Below are 25,625 nucleotides of genomic sequence, written 5' to 3' on the forward strand. Positions count from 1 at the left end.
GCTTAGTGTTATTTGAGAGCTACTGTGCCTAAATGATTTCTCATTCATAAGTTAATTATATCTAAAGTATTATTCTATGTTTTAAGAGAAAATTTACAATCATAAAATTTTACTATCTCCGCCACATGCAGAATACTTATAAAAGTAAAGGAAGCTATGTAAAAAAATTCTTAAAGCTTGCACTTAGTTAGCAACATAGGAAGAAAAGAGATAAACTTGAAAGTAATAAATTCTGCGCTGCAGCTGAAGTCAGTAAATGCATGCATGGTCCCTCATAAGATAATAAAGAGTATCTCTACTATGAAAGACGACAAGTATTTAAAAAATTCGCTAACTCAAAGTGAATATTCCCTTGCTCGAGAGAAACAAACTTCTTCGCAATTTAATTTTGAGAAACTGTAACGAAATTTAAATTCACTAGTGTGTTTGCTTTATAAACTACTGAAATATTTGAGCAAGTAATTAGATTTTCTGTGTGTTTCAGAAACTGTTCGCTCACCCCAAAGGAACATTTTTGCTTTGTGAAAAATACTTCACGTTGCCTTAAAGTCGAGGATTTCGGTTTTGCAATATGGTTTAAATTCTCATTTTGAAAGCTACCTGATGTTTAATATATAAAATTAGAAGACGAATTTTAACTTAATCGACTTATGTGCAGTTGATGTTCTTTTTCCTTCCTTTTGTCTCATAATTAGCATTAAATCATTTTTCTGGAATTTATTATAAATATCAAAAAATAGAAAAATATATTCATTCATTAACACTGCAAATTAGTTTCTTTCTTACGCTTATGTTTCATTAGCAGCGTTACTTATCCCTTTAAGTTTACGAGAAAAACTTAAGATTTGTTTCAATTAGCAATCTCAGCCAAAATATAATTATTTTCTGGAGTTCTAGTAATGGTTTTGCGTGCAGAAATAATGATATTTAACCTAATGTTATCGAGTCTTCGTCTAATGATATCGAATTTTCAAAGCAGGTTTGCAATTATGATGAGTGTGGGATATTCAACATCTTGAACAATTTCGAGTCTAATGTTGTATTCCCTCCTTACAACGGAGTACTTGAAAAATGCGATTTCATATAATTCAGTTTGAGAAACGATGTAGCTTCACGTAAGGAAGAAAATTAAATGCTTCTTTCATGTAGTTAAACTTCAGAAACTGGTTTAACCAAAGCTAAGTAAATAACCTTGAGTCAGTGACTCAAAAAATTATTTTTAATCAGTTGTTTTTTATTATTTCATAAAAAATTAAATTTATATTTTATAATTAAAGTCCACTGAGAGTAAAACAATATGTTACGTGAAAATAAGGAATTCTAAGATAAATTTCTTTTCAAGAGTTCAATTATCAACGCTCTCTCGTTTATGTCAAAGAAATTTGCCTTGTACTTGAGCATTGCCATAAAATTACTAATATTCTAGAAGAAAAACTATTAAATTGTGATTTTTGATGATCTGTCATATTTTTCAGAGGCTAGTTTTTGACGCTGATAATGGTCGAGGAGGAGAATTTTATTATTCGAAACTTGCGATAATTTGAGACATATTACAAGAATACCTTTAATCACATTACATACTCTTGAGTTCTAACTACAGAATTATTCATTTTCATCAAGTATTCTTCCAGATTTATTTATGGTATATTATTTGTACTATTACTGTGACACATAATGTGTGTATTTATATGCAACACATAATCAGTCTACATTCTGAATGATAGTGGAAAGTTTTAAATGAAATTTTCAAATTAATATCTTAATCAAAAGACTTCCAAAAATAACATTGTTAAATAGGGTAGGTACAAAAACAAGAATTTCATTTTTTCCATGAAACCTAGCTTGACCTAAATACAAAGATATAACGGGTTTTGTGCTACATAGACCATTTTATAGCGATATGTTTTCAAACTTCTTCACATTTTGGCCTTGAAACAGCATATCTGTTTCAAACAGATTCCCCCAATTTTCATATAAATCACAACCTATGCTACATTTATGGTAATGTGATATAAATTATAAAATAAAATTTCAGATATAGACAATTCCTTATATATTCTGCTACTTTAAATTACAGTAACAACATTGCGTTTCAGACATTATTTCCCCAATATCTAAAATACCAACTTAAAAATATTACACTGAATAATGTTGTCAAATTGTTGTCTTACCCAGTGAGTAATTTTATCGAGCGTGTGCAGGCCCCCATATTCCGTGTCTTGGTGAATAAATTAATTTTTGCATGTTTTTCAATTAAAAATTGACTAGAGAGTAAAAAAAAAAAAAATAAATAGAAACAAAGAATATTACAATTTAACCCTCTGACAGCGAAGGAGATAAAGTTGGTGTTTTTTTAAGTTGTTTTGAATTTTGTACCCGTGCTCATAGATTTAACGTAATTGCAGATAACTTTCTAGGTAAATATTTTTGCACATGCTGCTGCTTCTTCACATTCCGCACACTAATAACATATCTATGTACGAAGTCTTTTCCTCGTGCATGCTGCACATCTTATTCGCTTTTCTTGATTTTTCTCGGTTGAAAGTCTATATTATACTTCAACTGGTAAGGGTTGAAGTGTTATGATAAAAGGTCTACTGCAGTGTTGTGTCATATTCAGACATTTCCAAATCGTCACCAATTTCCCAAACGTCCGTGTCAAACAAAATATTTGTGATATCTAAAATACTTATTACACTGTCAAAGAGCTTGTTTTACATTTTAAGAAGACATGTGACTCTCTTTATTACATTCAGCCACCACAAAAATTTCGCAGTGCACCTCCCTCCGAAACAAAATAAAAAGATAGCAAATTACTGCACTAGAGGGGAGCTCTATGAGTATCACGCTAAACCCATCTGTACTTTTTAAAGGTGTATCTTTTTGAGAAATAATGAAAATCAACATGTAATATTTGTTACTTAATGAAGCTTAATGAAGAGAATTACCATGTAATGGTATAAATTCAATTTAGTGTGACAGTTAAAAAGCCAGATCTGTATCTTATATCTCTTGTGAACTACAAGCCAAAGTATGATGAATAAACAAACATATCCGTCGACCCCAGTATGAATAATTAGAGCATATGATTGTTATATCCATCAAACCTACTTAAGGAGTAAACAGCTGAAAATTGTTATGTGTTGTCTACATGACTGCATGCTTATGAATTCTGGTGAACATGATCATATTATGATAAGATTATAGTTTCACTCTGCATTTATTGAATGTATGAATGCAACAAGTATAATTTTATTCTGTTTAAATTTCAGGTTAAAATAATGGTTACTTTAAGTAAAATTACTTATTGTCTTCCCAAAATGAACGGCTCATTATGTAAAACTACGACAAAACATCTATAGCCATCTGCCTTAGGAGGATGTTTCCACAGCAGCGGCAAAATCAGAAAATTGTGAATCGCGTGCAACCATGTCCATTGCCATCGCCTTCAGGAACAAGACGAATTTACCATTGAATAGTTAAATAAATGAAAACAAATTTTTGGGTGAAAAAATAAATTTTAAATTGCATTTTGAGATGCTTTAATGAGCCCCTTCTTTTTACTGAGATCCTTGACGTCTTAAAAAAGTAGTCACGCTTTTGATTAAAAGAAAATTTTATAAAATGCCGAATTTCCATTTAGGAGTTTCTGATGCATAGTGTTTCTCATCCCCGTATTATGAAGAATTACCGCATTCCTCTGTGCTATCGTAATATTACGTGGTAGTACTCTAGAGACATTAGGATTTTTTGAAGCAGAAGAGATGAAAATTGAGCAACGCCTTTGCCGGGACTCAAACCACGGACCTCTGGAATACGCACCGAGTGTGCTGATGCTAAGAAGGCGGGAGAAATACCTTAGCACCTCTGGCTAGTTCACTGTTCGTATCCTGGCATAATAGATCTACCATGTTTCCTGGCTTTCTAAACGTAATGTATTTAAAATGTTATTAAGGATGTAAAAATGTATTTTTAAATCACGTTAAACTGATTTACAGCAGTTATGCATTATAAACAAAAATAATAATAACCTAGAAAAATACTAAATGAAATGAAGCGATTTTGCATTTAGATTTCTAAACATAAAAGAAACATATTTTATTAGAGCTAAAAGTTCCTTGTTTTCAGCAGGATAAAAAGGATATATACATAATTTTTTGATGCAATTTATTATTTAGAGCATTAAAATTTAAATATTATTGTAACTAATAGAAATTTGAAATTAAAAAATAATCGCTTGAGAAAAGAAAAAGGTATTTCTAATTTGAAATAATGTTGAAATCATATTCATGAAACATCCAAGTCAGTTGATGGATTTATCATTTACTTACCAGCATTTATCAGAAAATCAAGAATTAAAATCATCTCACTCTTTCGCTGTCATTTAAATAATTTAGTTAAAAAGTAACTAATGATACTTGTCATTAATCTAAATTGTTTCTATTTCATAGAGATTAATTTCTAAGACGCTATATCTAAGAATTCCTAGCTTGCTCCACATATTGTTTGAAAATGCAAAATCCCACTGGTGTGAAAAAATAAATGAAGAAATATTGGAGATTGAGACATAAGATTGTAATGTCTGATATTATTACGTTTGTTAGATAATTCAACTGCTACAAAAGACATTTTCTAACATCTATTTTGAGCATGAAAGAGGCTGCATTAAATGCTGCTCTGACATTATCAGTATTATCTAAAACGAAATTTATAAACTGATTGTATTAAAGAATAGGACTGAAATAAGGGGTTATCGACAAAGTGCATTAGCCTCGGGTATTGATCCTAGACATGCATTTTTCATAAAAACTCATCAAATGAAGGTACTGAATTTTTTAAACTCTATAATACTGTCGATGGGAGGTTGGTGAAGTAAAATCTAACTTTTTAACGTCTGTAAAAATTAAACTCCAGTTAGTAAAACATTTATTAACCTATATTCAGTTAAAAACGGAAGATTCCATACCTTCAAAAATTTATCCAAGTCAGTAAATTCCTTCTCCAATATCTCCGAATTTATACGTAAGCGCATGAAGCATTTTTGGTCTATGCGCGCCAAATAATTTTCCATGGAAATGTACATACGTCAAAGTTACTTATTGGCCGACGTTAAATTAAATGTGTTGTTCGACATGCCATTATTTTTTGCATATGATGTTCTTATTTTCTGAATTAGTATTGTCAGTAAAAAGTTTCTAAATTTCTTTATTTACTGAACTAACTAACCTGAGATATATATTTCTTTAGAAAAATTTTACTGCATATGAAAGCCGCTTGCTTTGTTTTGTTTGATTACTTAAAAAGCACGTCATAGCTACTTGCCTGAAGGAAGAGATGCTTAAGTAGAGGAATTTCTAAGGTAACGTTAAGCATCGAGAAAAACCCGAAAGCGCTCTTGCAGCCACTCTGTTTCACTGCGATTCGAAGAGAGGCTACTGATAAAAAGTATATTTTTTTGCTGGAAATACCAAGCTGGAATGCTCCCCAATGGCCAAATAGTTAAGACTGCTGAATACTGGTAGTTCACCCGAATTGAAATCCTGGTTTGTCGCATACGCGATTTTGTGATTTTCACTCAAGGTCTGTAAAGAAACAAGATCAATAAACAAACCTTCCCAAGGCTTGAGTTCAGTGACGTTACTGGACTTATTTTAATCGCAGAAACGAAGACAAAAATGGAGTAGTTGCTTTGGAGTGGACTATGAATCAGTGACATAATATGCTCGAATACGTTTTTTTTTTTTTGGGGGGGAAGAGTAAACTATATAATATAATAACTTTTTGTGTTCACCTTGTTTAACGTTGCTGTTAGCCAGTTTACCATAGAAAGGGCGCTATGAAGGCATCCCTCTCATTAGGCTGTTAGCTTTCGCGTACAACCAAGTAATTCAAACCAATAAAGTTGGCGCATATATTTTTATAAATAAAACTGTTTGAAGCGTGTTGTCATATAAATAAAAACATCTTTGAGTTTTTCCAAGCAAAATGAATGATTTCCTAATAAAAGTTATTTCTGTCTTGGGAAGCTTAAACAAATAAGGTTTCACTTTTATAGAATCTTTTTCTTTCATCGTGTTACCTTTGATTTCATAAAATTCATCAAGTTTTCTGAAGATATAAATACTGAAAAAATAAATGAGGCCTCACCGTAAATTAAGCCCTTTATTTACCAGTTGCATGTGCTGATTATTACATAGAAGCTTTATGAGGAGCACTGCCTTTAATTTTTTATATTCCTCCTCTAGCCAATGGAGGGGCGACTGGTAGAATGGTAGAAAAAGGCAAGGCCCATTAAGCCAGATCGAGGTGGAATGGAGCTATCATCTACTACATTTTACTTCTAATAGAATAGTTATTTGTATTTAAATCCTATCTCAGATTTTCCCCCTCAATGTTTAACTGTCCATATAAATTCCGTTCGTCGAATCTTTCAAGATTCAAAGCTGTCTTCGTTCGTCTTCTTCAAAGCTGTCTTCGTTCGTCAACCTTTTCAGAGCTGTCTTCTAGTACATGTATGTTAGGATTAGGTTATTCGAAGTTGGCAAATTCCGGAAAGAATATCTCCTAAGGGAATGGACGTCTTCATGGAGGTCTAAGGGAAACCCGTTCGTATGCACTTTACATATAAGTAAAATCACGAAAAACACCCATACAGCCAGCCGTTCGCCTGGTTTTGAACCTCAGCATTCAGTAGTCTTAAACCCTCGGTCACTGATGGGACCTATCCTCTAATACAACTTTCTCATAAATTTGGATAACTTTTAACACGGTATTTAATCACCTGTTCGTGAAACAGCTTATGAAATTAATGTTGAAATTTTCTTCTTTCTTCTTCAATTACAATATTTCAGATTACAATATTCAAATACTTTGACTAACTTTGCATAATACTATTTATGTTTTCATTTTTACTTGACAGATTGAGAATGAGTCTTTGCGAGATCTCCGACAGCAACGGAAAACAGCTATCGTCCGCGGCCAGAAAAATGTGGTCACTCGAGACTTACCTTTGTATCAAAGAGCTTTGGAAAGACATAATTTCGAAGTGCACGGACCACCATGGTATCGGAAGCATAAGTTACCAGACCGCAACAGTACAGTTTATTTTGTTATGGACAGTAAGTTTTAGGCTATTATTGTTTTTACACTCTCTCTGTTGATCTGATATATTCACAATGGGAAAATAAAAATTGTAATCTCTTCGCATAAGTATGAATTCATGATTAATGATCTAATAAACTTGATTTAGATGCAATAGGTGTGTAATCATGCATTTAGATAAATTAATAAAATATTTAAAGCTTCCTGAATATTATATCGAAATTCTTTGAGCTCTTTTGAAGTATTACGAGCCCTGAGACTTATTGGTGGTCATAGCAAAGGCACGTTTTATAGGAAATTGTCTATGTCTCAACTGAAACGCAACCCTGTGCCGTAGCAACTTCACCCCATTAGCTAGTACAGTTACGCAAGCAACCAATAAACTATCGGCTACAAATAGACACTTAAGTCACACACACACACATATATATATATGGGGTGAAGTAACATCATCTTCTCCGAAACGGCTGGCTTCCGGGCTCAGCGAAGCATACCGTTGGATTCCGCAGGTCCGTGGTACGCCATTTTGACCATTCGCGTCTTCGTGGAACTTTAATTAGCCGAGATATTAATTAAAAACTAATTTTCCACTTTCTTTCTTGCGTTTTCCCTATTAGAGGAATTTGGCTATGCGCCAAATTTTTTTCTCGAATATCTACGGAACGGCGCCGAGTTGAAATTCGAAACGCGTATCCTCGGTTTCCAAAAAATTATCCGAATCCATCGATACCGTTCACATCTTCGTACGACTTTAATCGGTCGAGATATTAATTAAAAACTGCGGAAACGTTAATTTCCGCGCTCATTTTTCCGAGTGGCAACAATAAACTATCGGCGACAAACACTTAGCCCCTTATATATATATAAAGATTCGGAGAACAGGGTTTAGAAAAATTTGTTGTTACAAACAATGTCCGGTAAATTAACAGGATCCGAATGTATAACGCTAATCCATTCTTAGAAGTGCAGCAGTTTCACAGTATCATAAACGAGGATTCCATATCTGTCCTTAGCCATAATTTTACCCTTGACTGAATTATCCTGTAGCAGTAAATAAAAAATATCTAGGAGAAACTGAATTGTGAACAAATATACATACAACAAATCTGCACTGTCGTTTCGGAAAATTTCCAGCCCTTCTAGAGGCTAACTGAAGATTTTAGTGGTACATTAACTAGAAATAGATATTTAAATTTTCTGCCTACTCTAATATTCATCATTCTGGATTACATTCCTCAAGTGATTCTTGCCTCCACGGTATGATACGTCGATGATGTTTTTCAGATTTTAGCGCTATCAGCGGAGTTGTCATATACCAGTGCTTGCATATAACCCTATAAGAAAGAGTTAAGGCTTAATAAGGCCATCGACTGGTTAGTGCAGCGCACCATTTTGATCGATACACTGTTATCCAAATATGATATCTAAGTTTAGCAGGTGTATATCAGTCAACTCCGCGTTCATGTAACTTCTGAATCTGATTACCTCTGCGTTGGTGTGTGAAAGAAAGATTCTTTACGAGATTACTCGAACCAATACCATGTATCGCGTCAGGAAAGCATCTTCGACCTTGCATTGCCATGTGATTCCCAGTCGCCTGGGAGCATCCTACCCCCTCCTTCTAGTATGAAACTCCAGTCGTACTCAAACACCCTGTATACTACTACTAGTACTGTAAACCTACTGCTAGTACTCAAACATCCTTTATATGAATTAGTAAAGATGAAGGCAGCTGTTCTGAAAACATACTGCTGTAGGTTTACAGAACGAATAAGTATAAAACTATTGATATCAGCGATGTATAATGCCCATATATAGCCTACTCACATTTTTTCTCTGATAGAATTAATGTACACACAGACGAAAGCAATTTATAAAAGCCCGAGGATCTATGATTTGGTCAAGACGATTACTGATCATGCTACAGTAGTTTACCCTGAAAAATAGGAGAAATCTTTAGATGTGATTAAAACTGAATGTTTTGTATTTCAAAAGAAATTATAAACAAACTACAAAAAGATTTTTTTTTTTTTGTTGTTGTTGTTGTTGTTGTTGTTGTTGAAAGAATCGAAACTTTAGACAATTTTTCCTTTTCTGAGAAGAAATTTAGTATCTGGTAACCATTTCATTAAAAATTTTTAGGGGTAAAAGAGAAGCATTATATTTCTTTTTTTAGGGGGGGATAGATTTTTTAATGTATAAAAATGCAGTAACGCTTTCTGGATTCATATAGCCATTCTCGAAAAACAAGGATAATATTAAAACTTCCGGGAATATTTACCGGGAATTTACAGAAAATAAATCGCAAAATTAAGAATGTCTAAACTAAAGCAAAATTTCTGTCAAAAGCTTAAATATTTCCGAAACTGATCTGCACTTTTTATTGTACTTAATTTAAATAGTTGACGGTATCGAATAAAACAAAGTAATATTTAAATGTTACTTGTATGCAGGTGTCCATAGGGAAGTATAAGCTGAAATTTTCTCACTTTTTAATATTATCATTAACATAGTGAGGAATAAAAATTAACTTAAATCTTGCATTAAGGCTCATTTATTCTAATTACGTTATTTTGTCTTTAAATAAACGTAAATATTTGTCTCTCTTCTCTCTTCATTAAACAAATAAAGAAGGACCTAGAGATTACTTCGGGAAAAAAATTGTAACTTCATTTCAGTTATGTTTATTTTCCACTATATATTATTTAGTTTCATTTATTTATTTATTTAATTTCTATACTTAATTATTCCAGCATCCTCTGGTGACTATTATTGTATGCATCTTGTTCTTTGCTATATGCTTCAAAATGTTTGAAAAGACTTTTCCCCTTGATTTTCCCTTTTCTGTATTTAGCTGAACTGTGGAGCAAATAATGTATAAAACAAAAGTGTTTAAAATATTTTCAATTTCCTTAAAAGCTTGAAGTTGTGCTTTCTCTTCTTTATTGTAAATCGTTGAGGTAAAATATCCTAACATAAAGTTCTGAACTAATCTGAATATTAAGAAATGTTTCCTTTCATGATTTAAGTAATTCGTTTAAAAATATTTAGTGTAAAATATTCCTAAATAAACACTGATAACTTAGCTATTGTTTAACAGTGAATCTTAAAATACGTAAATCGAGGTTTATACTAAAAATGTGAGTATTTTAAGAAATCCAATCTTTATCACAATTTTTTTTCAAGCGAAAAAATAGACTATCTGTAACCAACTTTAAAAGTTCGAAGGGAAATGGTGCAATCTATTCTCAGAAGGGAATTGCATTTCAGTCAGCAGAATATTTTCTTATTATTTAAAATGCTGTAAAGTAAATAGAAATAAGCCAAACTTACACAAAGTTAGAAGAACAAAACTAAACTGTATTATATATTGTTCAGTAATAAAGACAGTCCTAAGAGTATGAGCAAATATTTGAATTCGACATGCGAGGCCCAGTCGATATGATGACTACAAGTGATGGTTTTCATGCAGTTGAGACGGAGCAAAGGCATGGCCATATGATTGTTTTGTCGACATGTAATAAAGATGAAAGATTAATGGCGGGGAATAAGGAAATGACAGTGTCAGATGCTATGCTGTATACCTTGATCTAACTTGAGATACTGCTAACCTGAAACAATAATTTTACCACTGCATCCATTCTTCCACCCATCACTTTGCACGTGCGCGCTGAAAATGACCAAAAATTAACTTGATTTAATAATTGAGAAATTTTATCTTACATCTCAGACTGCAGCAAAACCTCTTCGAAGATCAAAAACCTTTACTTCTGCTCCAAAGACGAAATCATTTGGTCTTGGATTATACATTCTTGGTCTAGCAAGGAATTTAGTAACAATAACGGTATTGACTTGAATTATTTGAAGAGAAGTATAAAAGAGAACTTGACGTTCTGTTCTAAACCTTACACTTAAGTTTGCTTGCTAATAAGAAAGAGAAAACCTATATATAGGTTTTCTCTATATCTATATCTATATCTATATCTATATCTATATATATATATATATATATATATGTAGTTACGTTAGCTTTCTCAAACTCATAAATATGATATGATATTTAATAAACAAAGCAGGATTTGGATTTGGAACAGGATTTGGATTTAGATTTATTACCTTACGATAAAATACAATAAATCTATCTTAACGAGATGTATGTTTTCGTGGGGGATTTTAATAAATACTGTTTCGCATTCACATTACAAATGCAGAAAACCACGAAACTGCTCATGCAGCCTACCCATTCGCCGGTACTAAAAGATCAAAAATAATGGAAAAGGGTGTCGAGAAATGTAAGTAGAATCTGTAATTTATTATACATCTCCAAAAGAAACCTAAAAGGAGATTTTAATAATACTGTATTGCAAATAAATGAAATTACATTTAAAAAGTGCTATCTACTTTTAGGCTTCTTCTTTGATGACGAGAATTTTTTATTAAAGACAAACCTAAAAGCACCATTCAAAGTAGCAGAGAAAGTTTTCTAAAATTTAATTACAATTTTATACGATAAGATTGAAGACTAGAGCAGTCTTAGTTTCCGTGCCTTGGATTTTCTGCAGTTCCTCTCTATGTGGCCTTCACCACGGCAATTTCAGCACATCAGGATCGATTTGTTGCCACTCCTATTCCACCTGAAATCATTGACTCTCTATCTTAAATCATCTAGACGATAGATCTATTTAGCAGTCACTTGATCCACCGACTTTTAGACTTCAGCAGCTTTGACTGAGTTACGGTCTCTAGAAGTTGCTTGCTAGTTTGCTTGAAATTTCATAGCGTAACTTGAAACTGTTTAGATCTTTATATACACCATTCGCAGGGCTTTCTGCACCTCTAAATCCCGGATGTCATCGATGAAATACTGCAGGGACAGGATTTGCAGGACAGGATTTATTTCTGTTGGGCAGTCCAAAAAGGCGAGTGAGACAGTCTTTGAACATCCATAGCGAGTTCCTGGTGTATTTTCGTTGGATTCTGTTGGCGAGATTTTAACAGAAGCCTACTAGTCTTTTAAACATCTCTTGCTAAACCGCAGCTTCAACGCGCCGGATAGAGCTTCGAAGTTTCTTGATTGACGAGATTTGACGGCTTCGAAGTCTATCCTCTGGTTTTCGGGCGGAGTTTAAAGGATATCCGCTGCGTCTGCTCGCAGAGAATCGGGGAAATGACAGACCTTAGCTTCGGAATCCCATCCATTTACATCTGTCGCTACAGAGAACACATTAATAGAGGGGAGATCTGCTTTGATGTTATTCCATTACAAAGTAACTTCAGGTAAAGACTTTTGCGCTTATTTACTAAAAGACTTCATTTATTTCAAGACCTAGCCGTGCATATTTTTTTATTAGATGGCTTCCGCACGTAACGAGCAATTAAATGTATTCTCGTAAGTGAAAAACAGAGTCTTGTACACTTGCCAGAATGTCTTTCCATCATACGTGAATAGCTTTAAAGGGTTTCGGGAAGGCATAGGTACGAATTTTAAGGCATCCGAATTCAGTCCACCTGTCACTACGGATTTCTTAAGGCTGTCAGCTTTCTTGAAGACAGCAGCAGACTCATTCATCGTTTTGTTGTTCTACAGCAGAAACTCTTTCTCCGATTTGTTGTTCGGCAGCAAAAGCTCTTTCTCCGATGTTTTATACAACAGTAGCAACGTTTTCTCCGATTTGTTGTCCAAGAACAGTAACTCTTTGTCGGCTTTGTTGTTCGGTAGCAGAAACTCTTTCTTCAGTTTCTCTGAAGTATTTTCTCCTTCCGTTCTGCATGCCTTCGTGGTGTAACGGTAGCACACTTGGTGCTATTCGAGAGGTCCAGGTTCGAGTTCAGGGTAAGGCATTGCACATTTTTCACACATCCTGCTTCAAAATAACCTAATGAATATACATCTCCAACTCATTCAGAAGTCAAATAACAAAAATGAGCGTTATATTTACAAAATTTTCACAGGACTAGTTTCGATGGTTTTACCGAACCACCATCCTCAGCTGCAAAACCGCAAATGAACAAGATAGGAAATAATGATTAGATAAGATACGAAAGCCTAGACAAGAATAAGCAAGTGGCGCCATCTGTTGGTGAAACTAGAACTAAAACATAATTTCTTTAAAGGCCGAAGGCAAAGTTGAATTGGAATTAGGACCGTTAACTAGAACAGAAAGATTTTTATGAATGTGAAATGCCTCTAGAAAATCCAGTTCTCCAATGGAAGATGTTTTTTGAATAATTTTGGCAGCAGAAAAATTGAAAGTGTTATTTTCGGACCAACAACGTTGAGCAACAGAAGACTTATGTGTTTCCTTTTTCTAACATATGCCTCATGCTCCTTGACGCGAAATTTTAAGGCTCTCTTAGTTTGGACAATGTAAATTAAACCACACTGGCAAGGAATCCTATAAATACCCCAGGAATTCATATCCGGGGTCCTTGAGTATGGAACCCGGAACTTTATTGATGGGAGAATAAACAACCCGAAAGTTAAATTTCTGCAAAATATGTGCAACTTTATAGCTAATTGATGGAAAGAAGGGAATGACAACAGAATTTTTATAATCTCCTAAAACAAGAGTGTGCCTTTTAGTGTGTTGAGATGAGAATTTTTTAACTGCTTGATTAATAATGTTGGGTGAATAGCCCCTGTCAATAGCTATTGCTTTTAAATAATTTAGTTCTTCATCAAGGGCTAGTTTGGAGGAAAACATAGAAATAAAATGAAGCTAACTTTTGTTTAGTCAAATGACATGATTTAAAGTGTGGTGGAAGGCAAACCGATGAAGGTTTACGGTAAACCGTAGTACTGAAGTTGGATGTATTACGTGTGACCAAAATGTCGAGAAATGGAAGAGAATTGCAAGTCTCAAGTTCAAAAGTGAACTGAATGGCAGGATCAAGAGAATTCATTGTTGAAAGAACTTTATTTAAATCATCTTTATTACCTTCAAACAGGGTAAAAGTATCGTCTACGTAGCGGAATCTTGCCGGGAAGTTTAAAGTTTCAAACAATTTTGATTCATAATAATGCATGTAGATATCAGCCAGGATGGGACTGAGGGGGCTTCCCATGGCTAATCTCTCAGTTTGCTTGTAATATTTATTTTGGAAAACAAAATGTGTTTGTTTCAAACAGAGTGAGAGAAATTTGCTCCTCAATTTCGATGCAAGAGAAATGAAATTCGCGAAGTCTGGTTTCTAGACATCTTAATGCACCCTCCAATGGTACATTGGTGAATAATGATTTTACATCAAAAGAAACCATGAGTAAATTATTGGGAGAAATGTTTTTAACATTTTTACAAACTCTATTGAATTTTTTATGGTGTAAATGTTATTGTCTAATAGAGTTGAAAATCTAGATACTAAATATTTAGCTAATGGATACGAGGCAGTACCTAAATTTGATACAATAGGGCGGAAAGGAATACCACTTTTATGAATTTTGGGAAGAGCATATAATCTGGCACAATTCACAACAGATGATGGGATAAGCGAATGTTTTAAGTTGCTTGAAATGGTTTGCGAAGATTTGATCGCAGTTTTTATTTTTGACAAGCCCGAAGGTGAAGGATCTTTAGGGATCGGATTATACGGTCCTTCGTTTAAGAGTTTAGTGACACCATCGATGTAAGTGTTCTTATCCATGACGACTATCTGGCCACCTTCATCGGCCATTGAAATGATAATATCCGGGTTGGAATGAATTTCGCGCATTGTAGCTCTTTCTCTCGCAGTTAGATTTGGTTTCAAAGGTTTATTATTGAATTTCACATTATGAGCGATAATTTCTTTCTGTGAATCTAAAACTTTACTGAACTTGAAAGCTTTTTCTATAGGAGCCAAAATCTTAGGAATCGAGGGTTAACAGGTTTGTGAGAAGTTAAAATTATATTTCAGAATTCTCTCTTGTTCTTCTGAAAGACTAACATTAGAAATATTAACTATTTGCTTGATGTTTACAATGGGAAGATTTTTTAAACTACTTGAACTGGAAGACTGTAAAAGGAGTTTTTCGAATTTAACTGCAAGGGTGCTTTTATGACAGTTAACTGCATTCTCCGTTCTAGACCAAGACTTTTGTTCAAGGGCAGTGAATTTTGGATTTAGCGAGTTCCAACTTAGTTCTCAATTCCGCCTTCCATAGCCTCGAATTTGTTTTCTACTCGTATTATAGCCGCATTTTCTCTTTTCATTTCCTCTTAATCTGATTCAATTTTTTTCTTGAATTGACTTGACGTCCTCTTCCAATTTTTCTTGTTCTCTTTCCATCTTTTCTTGGCCCACTTTCATGTCTTCTTGAACTGACTTGACGGCTCCTTCCATTATTTCTTGGCTTGTTGTCATCTCTTCTTGGAATGATTTGAAGGCTTCTTCCACCTTTACTTGGCTAGCTTTCATTTCTCCTTTAATGCTGCAAAGGCTGTCACTAGCTGTCTCATTGCTTCTTCATGCCTATAGTTACTGAAATTCAACCCAACTTGTGATGCCAAAAATTTTTATCTGCGTAAAGGTTTGTATATTAATATGACAGAGCGCAATCAGTAGTTACTTCTTTAAACTACTAAGAACGTTAATCACAGAGCAATACAAAGCGCATAAAAGAAACGAATCTCGCGTGGAGATCTCTCAGTACTCCGACGTTAACTCTGAACTAAAGACTGAGAACTGATGCTCTCTCCAATCTTACATAGTTTTCCTCCAGCAGCCGAGAAATTTCCGGTATCTTTGATTTTTCAAAACTGCTGGAAAGCATACAATGTTACACTTATATACGGCCATGCATAGAGCTATATACGGCTGGATTCAGCACTGGGCTATACAGGAAATAAACCAAAATGTCGGTAAATTGTCACCACATTTTGACAATTCCTCGTCAAATTTGACGAGAAAAATTAGTCGCCAAACCCATCACCAGCTCGATATCTCGTTAATTTAGCGAGATAGCCATTGACCTCGCTGTTAAATGGATTTACCCCTTTCATCTTATTTTTCTTCGATTCTCGAAATATTTCATGTTACATAATATAAGAGACACTGCAATTTACATATATTGTCTAAAATTAACTTACATATGTATAACATTCGTAACAATACAGTTAACATAAACATTTAAAATAGTTAAGGCAATTAGCATAAATATTTAGAGGAGGTAAGACAGTTATTACACACATTTAAAATAATTGTAGCAATTAATATAAACGTTTCAAATAGGTAACTAAGTAAGTAACCCATCTAGTAATTAATATAAACATTTAAAATAAGTAAAGATAATATAAATATTTAAAATAGGTAAACATGTCCTCTAAAAATTAACATAAACATTTAAAACAGAAGAAGTAATAATGTTTGGGAAACTGAGATTGAAAGGTAAGCCTGTAATAGAAAAACACCAGCAGTAAATTTAAGAATCGTTAAAGATATTGCAAAATCCCCTCATCGTCTCATAGATATTATTATTTGTAAATAACTTTGTTACAAAAGAAATTTGATGGCCCAAAATTTTGGGTAAGTCGATCTGAATGATGAAAACGATGAATCCCAAACTGATATTGCCTTTTCTCGATAAGTCGAACTTTTTCTTCTGATTCTTTCAATTGCAGCTTATCGAAATTTAAAAAAAAAAAATGAAAAGATGAGAAAGTTCCCTTACGTCAAGTGCGTTAAAAAATGACACTCGCACTTCTTGCGAAAAACCATTTGACTGATGTGGCTGTAAAGTTGTAGGCATACTTGCAGAAAACAGTGGCTGAGGTTAAAAAAACCGCAAAAATGATTTATTTCAAGAGCAATCAATGTAGCACTTATTGTGTGATAAAGTAGAATATTTTTGTCTTCCAGCTCTATGTTGGTTTAACCTCGGTATTTGTGAACAACATTCTGCTATTAAATTTTATTTTCCCACCAATTTAATATATTTAAAAAAAACTCTTTGATCAGGACATGGATATTTTATGTGATTTAGGAAAAAAAGGTAAACGATCGTCGAACTTCGAAAGAAAGTGAAAAACCAAGTACTTCAGTAATTGCTTTCACTAATGAAAGATCGTATTACGAAACGAAAACTCTAACATGTGGAAAATTCATAACTGTCCTTCTGTTATAGTGTCTTAATGTGCTGTTTCTTTATGTTGCGTTTAAAAAGAAGCTTTGCGACAGAAATTATAGTCCTTAGATGTTTAGAGGTATCTTTGAAGGTACAGCCAAGAAATGATTTCTAATGCACCATCACAGAATTGCAAAACTGTGGGAAAATTTTATTTCACCTTGAAGAGAGGTGAAGACTTCTTAACAAACTTGACTATTAGATATATTTTATATGATACTTATGCCTACTTTGTTGTATAGTCATTCTAGTCAGAAAGAATATTCAAATACTTTCTGGAAAGGTTTTAGATTTTCGGAGTAAGAAGCGTGAGAAAGCATCTATGCCTTCGCCGTAATGCGAAATACAAATCTTGCAGATGATAATATGCCATCACTTATACCACGAAAGCCCGCACGAGGGAATTCGATATTTTCTTATAAAGTTAAAAAGTAATAATTTTATTACAAGATGGTTTCATCATTAAGTGGTATAGTTGGACTAAGCCATATATCGCATTATATTTTATAGAGTAACTAAACACTTCTGTGTTTGCAGTATAAATTTTAACCGGCTTTTGCTTGAAGCTGCAAACTAGTATGATATCTCTCCTTGAGAGCTAAGACAGTTATTACACACATTTAAAATAATTGTAGCAATTAATATAAACGTTCCAAATAGGTAACTAAGTAAATAGCCCATCTGGTAAATAATATAAGCATTTAAAATAAGTAAAGATAATATAAATATTTAAAACCGGTAAACATGATCTCTAAAAATTAACATAAACATTTAAACCCAAAAGGTTTATTTTAAACTGACTCATTATTTTATCTGTATTATCTCTCGCCAACTCCCACCAGAATACAGATTAGCTACATTTATATAAGAACATAGGACTGAAAACTAACTAAGGAGTTTTGCGCGACGCTAATCTTAATATTTTCTCGACAAGCTCTGAGAATTACTTTGGACTGGCGTTAGATTTATGCTAGCTGAGTTTGCTCGCTCAGTTAGAATAGTTTGATGGGACAACTTGATAGTATTTGTAAATTTTTCGCGTTAAATTACTTTAAACTTCACATTGCATTTTGTGAGGCACTGGCGTTCTCAATGGAAAGCCAGGACGCCAACACCAGCGAGATGTAGAGAAAAACGGTAAAACGGATCACGCGGAATTCTAATTGTGTTGTATTTCAAAACAGATCTGAATGGTTTTAAAAAAAAATCATAAGAACAGATTTGTCAGATATATGGAAGAGCTGTTGCGTTGAATTACAGTGAATAAAACTGTTTAGTTTAGTTTAGTTTAGTGACGGAGGACGTGGGCACCACCCCTTTACCATTATGGTTAATTGGTTTAGCGCCACGTCCACCCTTATCTAAAGCTGACTCATGTTAGAGCCACACGAGATCCACTCATAGGGCACACTGATTAGTGTTACAAAACATAGATATTAAAAATGGTTACATCTGTGTGAACACAGTACTTATGAACAAAACTTTAACATAAAACTGTTTAAAAAATACTACAAGTTTATTTGATGTTTGCGGCCAAACAACGGAGGAAAAGAACCCAAAATCATCGATCACAACACATTTTATGGCCCACCAGCGGCCGAGCTGTAAAGTCGCTGAACAGAGGTAATTAGCTCCAAGATTCGAATCTCCGCGAACGGACTGCTGCCGTGGCCTTCGAGATTAAATGCTATCTCGAAGGCCACGCTGCTGCCTAGGCGTTTCCGTGATTTTCCTTATGAAGTAACGTGTATACGATCCAGTTTCCCTTCGAAAGCCGTTCCTGAAGGTATTCCTCCACTTAGGCTGATAGTCCTCGAGTGCTTTGCCATATTTAAATAAACCAAATAACATTTTACGTTAGCTTAAAATTCCGCAAACAGAGGAGACTCAATTGTAAGTAAGGGCAGTGTACATTCTGAAGTTTTAATAAAGATGCTGTCTAAGCCTTCTTCTGCGTTGTAGCTGTTTTTACAGATGGAGTCATAAGTCGCTTGGCATCCTTAGAAGGAATCATATATTCAAATATACAAGGAGGCTATTAAGTATTTCCGACATATATCAGAATTTCGCTTCATCATCAATATTAATCCAGCTGATCATTAATATATATGCATCTTAAGTGATCAGGCTTCCTCGCTATTTTAAAAATCAGCTGCTCAAATTTCGGTAATTTTCTTATTGAAACAGAGCTCTAACAACAGAGCAAAATTGAAACAGAGCAAACGATACGAAAGATCCATTTTTTCTCCTTTTCTTTGAATAATGGAATCTTTCAAAGCTGCACAATTATTTTCGATACATTTGCCTGACCAAAAAAAATCACTCTAGAAGATTATACTCGCTCATGAAGTGACGAGTCTAAAATATTGGATTAGAACAATTTCAACAGAATTTCGTACAGAAACAAATATGAAAATGTAGTAACAAGAATGAATAAGCTGATCTTATGTATCATGTGCATTGATAGCTATTATTTAAAATGACATTAATATAACCAAAACTGTTGAAATGAAAAGAAATTACTTCTATCAGAATATCAAAAGTCAGTTATAAGCTTATATTCAAACATATAGTTATTAAACTATAGATGAATATCAGATAGAAAAATGCATTACGCAATATTAAGATGAATAAATGATTTACTGAGATCAAATAAAAACCTTTGAATTCTAGCAGTTTCTGTCAAGAACTGATTCCGGTAGAGAAGCCCGACTTCATGGATGTTTCAATGTTTTTTCCTTGAATAAAGTAAATAAAAGACACCTTTCAGACTATTTTCTGTAAAAATAACATTTTAGGAAAGTAATTTATCGCTTAAGTTAATTTTGATTCAAATTCGGATTGGAGCATAAGTGGATAACCTATTTGTGCTTTTTTATACTTGAATGATCCAATCCATTTCCGTTAATCTCATACGGTTTTAGAAACAGTTTCCGTAACAAATAACGGAAAATGCGTCAGACGTTTTATACAGTTTGATAACAGGACTGAAACTGAATTTACTTTTTCAATTTTAGTTGATTAAATGTGGCAAAAAATTTATCATAATTGATCAGAAATCCAAAATGCGAACAAACAAACAGACATTCTTCTTTATATATACAGATTTTGTAAAACTTACAAATTTTTGATTAACAAACTCTACGATTTGAAAGCAAGCAGTAGGAATACTTTTCGAAATAAAGCATTTTTATATCCAACGCATAAGACTCTTGCCACTCGGAAAAAGGAGTGCAAAAATGAGTGTTTTCGGAGTTTTTAATTAATATCTCCACTGATTAAAGTCATACAAAGATGGAAACAGTCGAATGGCTTCTCACGAATTTTTGGAATTCCCACGAATTGAATGTTTGGCAATGCTTTTTTATTTTATTGGAAAACTTAGAAATTTTTTATTAACAAACTCTACGATTTGAAAACGAGCATTGGCAACACATCTTGAAATAAAGCAGATTTTTATCTCCAGCGCGCGAGATTGTTGCCACTCGGAAAAATGAGGGCGAGAATTAGCGTTTTCAGAGTTTTTCATCAATATATCTGATTTTAGCTAATTTTTCGGGGAGAGGGGAAGTAAACGTTGACCTTTTCCAGGACCCAGAAAAGAATTGTAGAAAGTTTTGTGACGATAGCTATAGTAGTGACTGAGTTATTAGCGAACAAACAAACACACAGACTCTCTTCTTTATATGTAGATAGATAGGGTTATGGGTTATTCAATTATGGCAAATCACACGAGGGCTATCTGCCTTAAGGGAGGGATGCCTTCGTGGAGGACTTTCTAATGGAAACTGGCTCGTATACACGTTACACACATATGTAGATAGATAAGAAGAATGGTAAAAGGACAACTAATTTTAGCCACATAATGATATAAACTTTAGAATGTTCTATAGGGAAAACTCTATGAAGCGGCTTAGCAAATCTAAGGCTCTAAATATGAAATACGGAAAACAAAGCAAAAGGAACAAACATTGCCTTGATGGTAAATCCATTGAAACTGCTGATAACAGAAGAAAACTACTTGAAGAATAAGCCATAGTTAACGATAAATCTAAGAAGATTGCTACATGAGAAAAATCTGCGAATTATAACGAATTGATACTAAACATATGCAAAAGATATTCATGTATTTAAATATTTGATTTGAATTTTCAAATTCGCCTATTACTCAAGAAAAAAGCTGCTATTGGAAACCAGAGTTTCAACTGCGTTCCACTCTGAAGGTACCTATAATTTAAACAGGGTAAGAATTGGGCTCCTTCTTACGACACATGACCACCAGCAGCCGAGCAGCCAAAGCTGGGAAATTTGAACAGTTTCGTCCTGATTCGTTTGCGAGGAAAGGGAATCAGTATATTTTCCCATTGGAACTTAAATAAAGGTCCTGTATTATAATAGTGTCTCGTCTTTCTTATGTTTAGGGAGTAAATGAAAATGCATAGTGCTGACAGCATTAAGCAAAGAAGTTGAAATTAACTTCGCTTTAAAGTGGAATTCCAAATCTGTATTCAAACTATAGTGGTTATCTTTGTATTTTCATATCAATTTTTCAAGGTTTTTTTTTTTTTTTTTTTTTTTTTTTTTTTTTTTTTTTCTATCGTATGTTTATGTTTTATGTATTTTTCATGGATAATTTGTATTACCACATATCTCCTATCCCTCTTCTTTCAATTGAAGATGAAGAAAAGGAAATTATTTTAACTAATTTACTGCAGTTAAGCACATTAATGCTTGAGTAGACACAAGTAATGTTTTTAACTTTAGTGAATTGATGTTGTTTTTGATTGAGATGCGTTTAATTAATTAATTATAAAATAGGATTATGAATTACCATCAAAATCGGATTATGGATCATTTGCCTTAGGAAGGTTGCTATTTGAGAGGATGTTTCAAGGTCAACTATCTAATATTCTACGTTGAAGAAAAGAAAGAAACCTTCATGCTATTAACGGGTTCATTCATCAACAATCAAGCGATATAAATGTTCAGGGCGCTTACTGACTCTATAAGGACGCCTTAATACAGATAGCATATAGGGCCACACAGCATTTTATTGATATTTAGTTCGGGCATTTCTTTTGGAAAATGACAGTTTTAGCGAATACAATGGATCAAAACTGGTGTATTTGTTTAATAATTTCTAAATTCTTCAATTTTAACAGTGGTTTCACGTATCAGAAGTTTAATTTTCTGCGTGCATTCGAGGGATTTGCTTATATCGTCAAAACGGCGAAAGTAGATACTTGTAGTTGTCATTCACACTTAGAAGAATCTTTAATGCAATTCCCAGTTTCTCCATGTCCTGTTAACGAATAATCCTTTTAACCTCAGACCTTTTTAATCAGACATAAACTATCGCTTACGTTGCCATTAGAAGCGCCGTATTTCCTCCCAATACTTTAACTCTTCTTCGTTCAGAATGGAAAACTTCAGCTATACTCGAACCAGCATGATGAGCGAGACAAACAATTAACCGGAATCGGAGAGCTGTTTATTTCCTCATGAAAACTTAAGCGGTGAGCTGCATCCCATAGTCGTAATGGTCAATATTTAATGCCGCAATTGAGGAAAACATGGTTCTCCCATCTACAGTAGTTTATTTTTTATAGAGGTCGATAATGTGAGTTGCTCTGCCGTTCTGTGCGATGCAGTAACGGAGGTAATTCTGCTTCCATCTAGGAGAGAATGGCTTCGAGATTGAACGACTGACAATCGAAATAGGACAGCTTTCCAAAAGACATCTCAGTTTCGTTTTCTGTTAAACCAGTGTATATATAATGATGATGAGAAATTTCGCTGAATTTTTTATAATTCTTTCTTGTTTATTTGATTATGACAAAGCACTCGAGGGCTATACTGTCTAAGGAAAGGATGCCTTCGTAGAGGATTTGAAACAACTGCAGCAATGCTTGTTTGCATCAGAGTGAATAGGAACATACACTACTGCACACAAGTGTAACATCATACATCAACATTTTTTATAGCCCAAAGGGGCGTTAGACAAGAAGGGCTATAGTTTCAAAACGGCATTTCGCGTCGTTTCACTTTCTGCGTTGGTTCACGTTTCAGACTATTGCCACCAAATATTATCTCCGCGTATTATATTTGAAGAACCTAAATAATGAAGAATTTGCATGAATGCATGAATATTTCACGCATAGTGTGACGGTACCTAAAGCCATCCAATTTTGAATAACATAGTCTTCCAAACGAGCACGGGCACTTGGAGGCCCGACTTTTGAATTTCGGATTGGTTTTGTTCTCTTCTTTAAATTTTGTAAAACTTTAATGAATTTTTTATTAACAAACTCAACGATTTCAAAGCGAGTAATGGCAACACTTGACAGAAAAAAAACCATTTGCGAGACTGTGTATCGGAAATTCTAAGGATATGCTGTCTTGGTGTTTTAAAGTATTTTCTGATTTTACTGTTGAATTGAATTTTATGTGGTTTAAGTGCAAAGAACAAGATATTTAATTAATACAGTAGCAGACACAAGTAATAAACGTTATGAAAACGCCCTTTTGGACGTAATACAGAATCTGGAAGCTTTCAGACTTTTTTTAAATGGTTTAGTATATTTCTCTCCCCCCTACACCATTTCAAAAGTTTCACGCTAAAGTTCTTTCTTGTGTGCGTTTGAAGTTCTTGCTCATTAGCATTACTTTTTGCTTTATTTCAAATCAGTATTGCCATCAGTTATTAACAACTGACTCCTATTCGCACTATATAGGTCAAAACTTTACAAAAATCCCGCAGAAGGCAAATCGTTCGCTGCGGTTCGAACCCGATTCGAATTATCACCGTTCGGTCGTCTTATCCGCTCGGCCACAATTTTAGCAATTTTTCAGAGTGTACTAATATTAATCTATTTAACTGCGTACAAACATGTGTTAGTTGTTAAACTTTTACGTAATTTTAGATTGTTGAAGAAGAGCTATGAGCATATTTCTGCGCTCAGTTATTCATGTTTAGCTTTCAATAATATTTATCCCATGTAGGCACGTACATCGATATACATGGATATACGTCTGCTTGTGTAGACTTTTAAGGCATCAGTACAGAAAGAAAACATGGAAAGTTAGCATTAAACAACTACATCGATTAATGTGAAACATATACATCGATTGCACAGCATCTGTAAATATTAAATACTGAGCATTAGTTAAGTAAGAATACTTCTTTTAAGTACATACATGAAAAAACCAGTTTTTTTTAAGCTAGTTACAGACAGTGCATTTTTTCGGACACAGTGATGGTCAACATCAGTGCTTATTTTGTTCTATAAAATAATGTCTAATTTTAAAAATGGTTGCCATTAGTTTCATTGTATTTTTTTACGGAAATATGCGTTCTTTTGCTGCATGTGCTGTTATAAGCAAAGTCAGTTATCACTGTTATACATCCAAAAAGTGCTTCTATCCCTTAATGTCAGTTTTCTGTTTATATAATTAGTTAATTTTACATCTGTTTCTCATTACGATGCTTCATCAAATTATTTATCAAATGACTATCTTTCGTCAAAACGTTTTTCTAGCAAAAATTCATCTTTTCTCTAATCTTTTCTTCATTCTACAATTTTTTTCTAAAATAATCCAATTGAAATTCTGTAGGTGATTTAAGTTTATGGTACGTTTTTTCTAACATAAAAAAATAACTGGAATATAAGCCCGAAAATTCTTGATCAAGCCTTTCGTTTCATGGGCTTCCTGGGGCTTAAAACCTATATCTAAAACGTATCTGACATACTTTTGATTAATAAAAGCATTTTTATGACTGTACGGAGTGGTACTAAAATGAGTGTTGACTCTTTATAAAATCTGAGAGTATCTGCAGAATCTAGGACATCGGAGGAGAAAATTAAAATCCAGAACTACTTAGCAATATCCGGAAGTACGGTTATTTTAACCTGATATTATACTTAAACAATTATATAGACCCTGAAAATATATTTGCTCACTGGTTTTAGAACCGTTAATTCTAAAGCAAATTAAGTTAAGTTTTCAAATTTTTCAGTTTTCAATTCAAATACAATTTTAAATATTTCCAAATGAATCAAACTGAAATAATTGGATTAACAAGAAAGTAATTTCAGTGGGCACAAATCGATAGTGTTATATTCATTTTGTTATTCTTCTGTCAATCTTATTTATTTTTTTTTTTAATTTGAGATTTGGCAGATGACACTTTTAGATAGTTGCAGACACAAATTCCATGTATTTTTGTTTACTACTGTTCGTTTAAGGTCAATTTAAATATGGTTTGCAAAATAAACGTTTTCGACATATTTTACGTTTTACTTCCTTATACGAAGTAAAAAAAGTATTGCAATCGCTAAAAATTTCGGGTATCATATTTCAAAAAAAGTATCCAATTCAACCGCTCTCGAAACGATTCGAACGATGGTTTTGCTTGGTATCTGTA

General features: G+C 33.6%; 1 protein-coding gene across 3 annotated transcripts in view; it reads left to right on the plus strand.

The window, feature by feature from the left end:
* LOC118182699 (cadherin-like and PC-esterase domain-containing protein 1) overlaps positions 1 to 25,625 on the plus strand; it is a 522,776-nt gene that overhangs the window by 311,785 nt on the left and 185,366 nt on the right. For all 3 annotated transcript variants that reach the window (XM_085815937.1, XM_085815938.1, XM_085815939.1), the window contains one exon: positions 6,920 to 7,118. In XM_085815937.1, coding sequence (XP_085672063.1) covers positions 6,920 to 7,118 — 199 coding nt within the window. The remainder of the gene's footprint in view (positions 1 to 6,919; positions 7,119 to 25,625) is intronic.

This window comes from Stegodyphus dumicola, chromosome 4, assembly GCF_044657685.1.
Source record: "Stegodyphus dumicola isolate Sdum_Otavi_A_Nest chromosome 4, ASM4465768v1".
NCBI lineage: Eukaryota > Metazoa > Arthropoda > Arachnida > Araneae > Eresidae > Stegodyphus > Stegodyphus dumicola.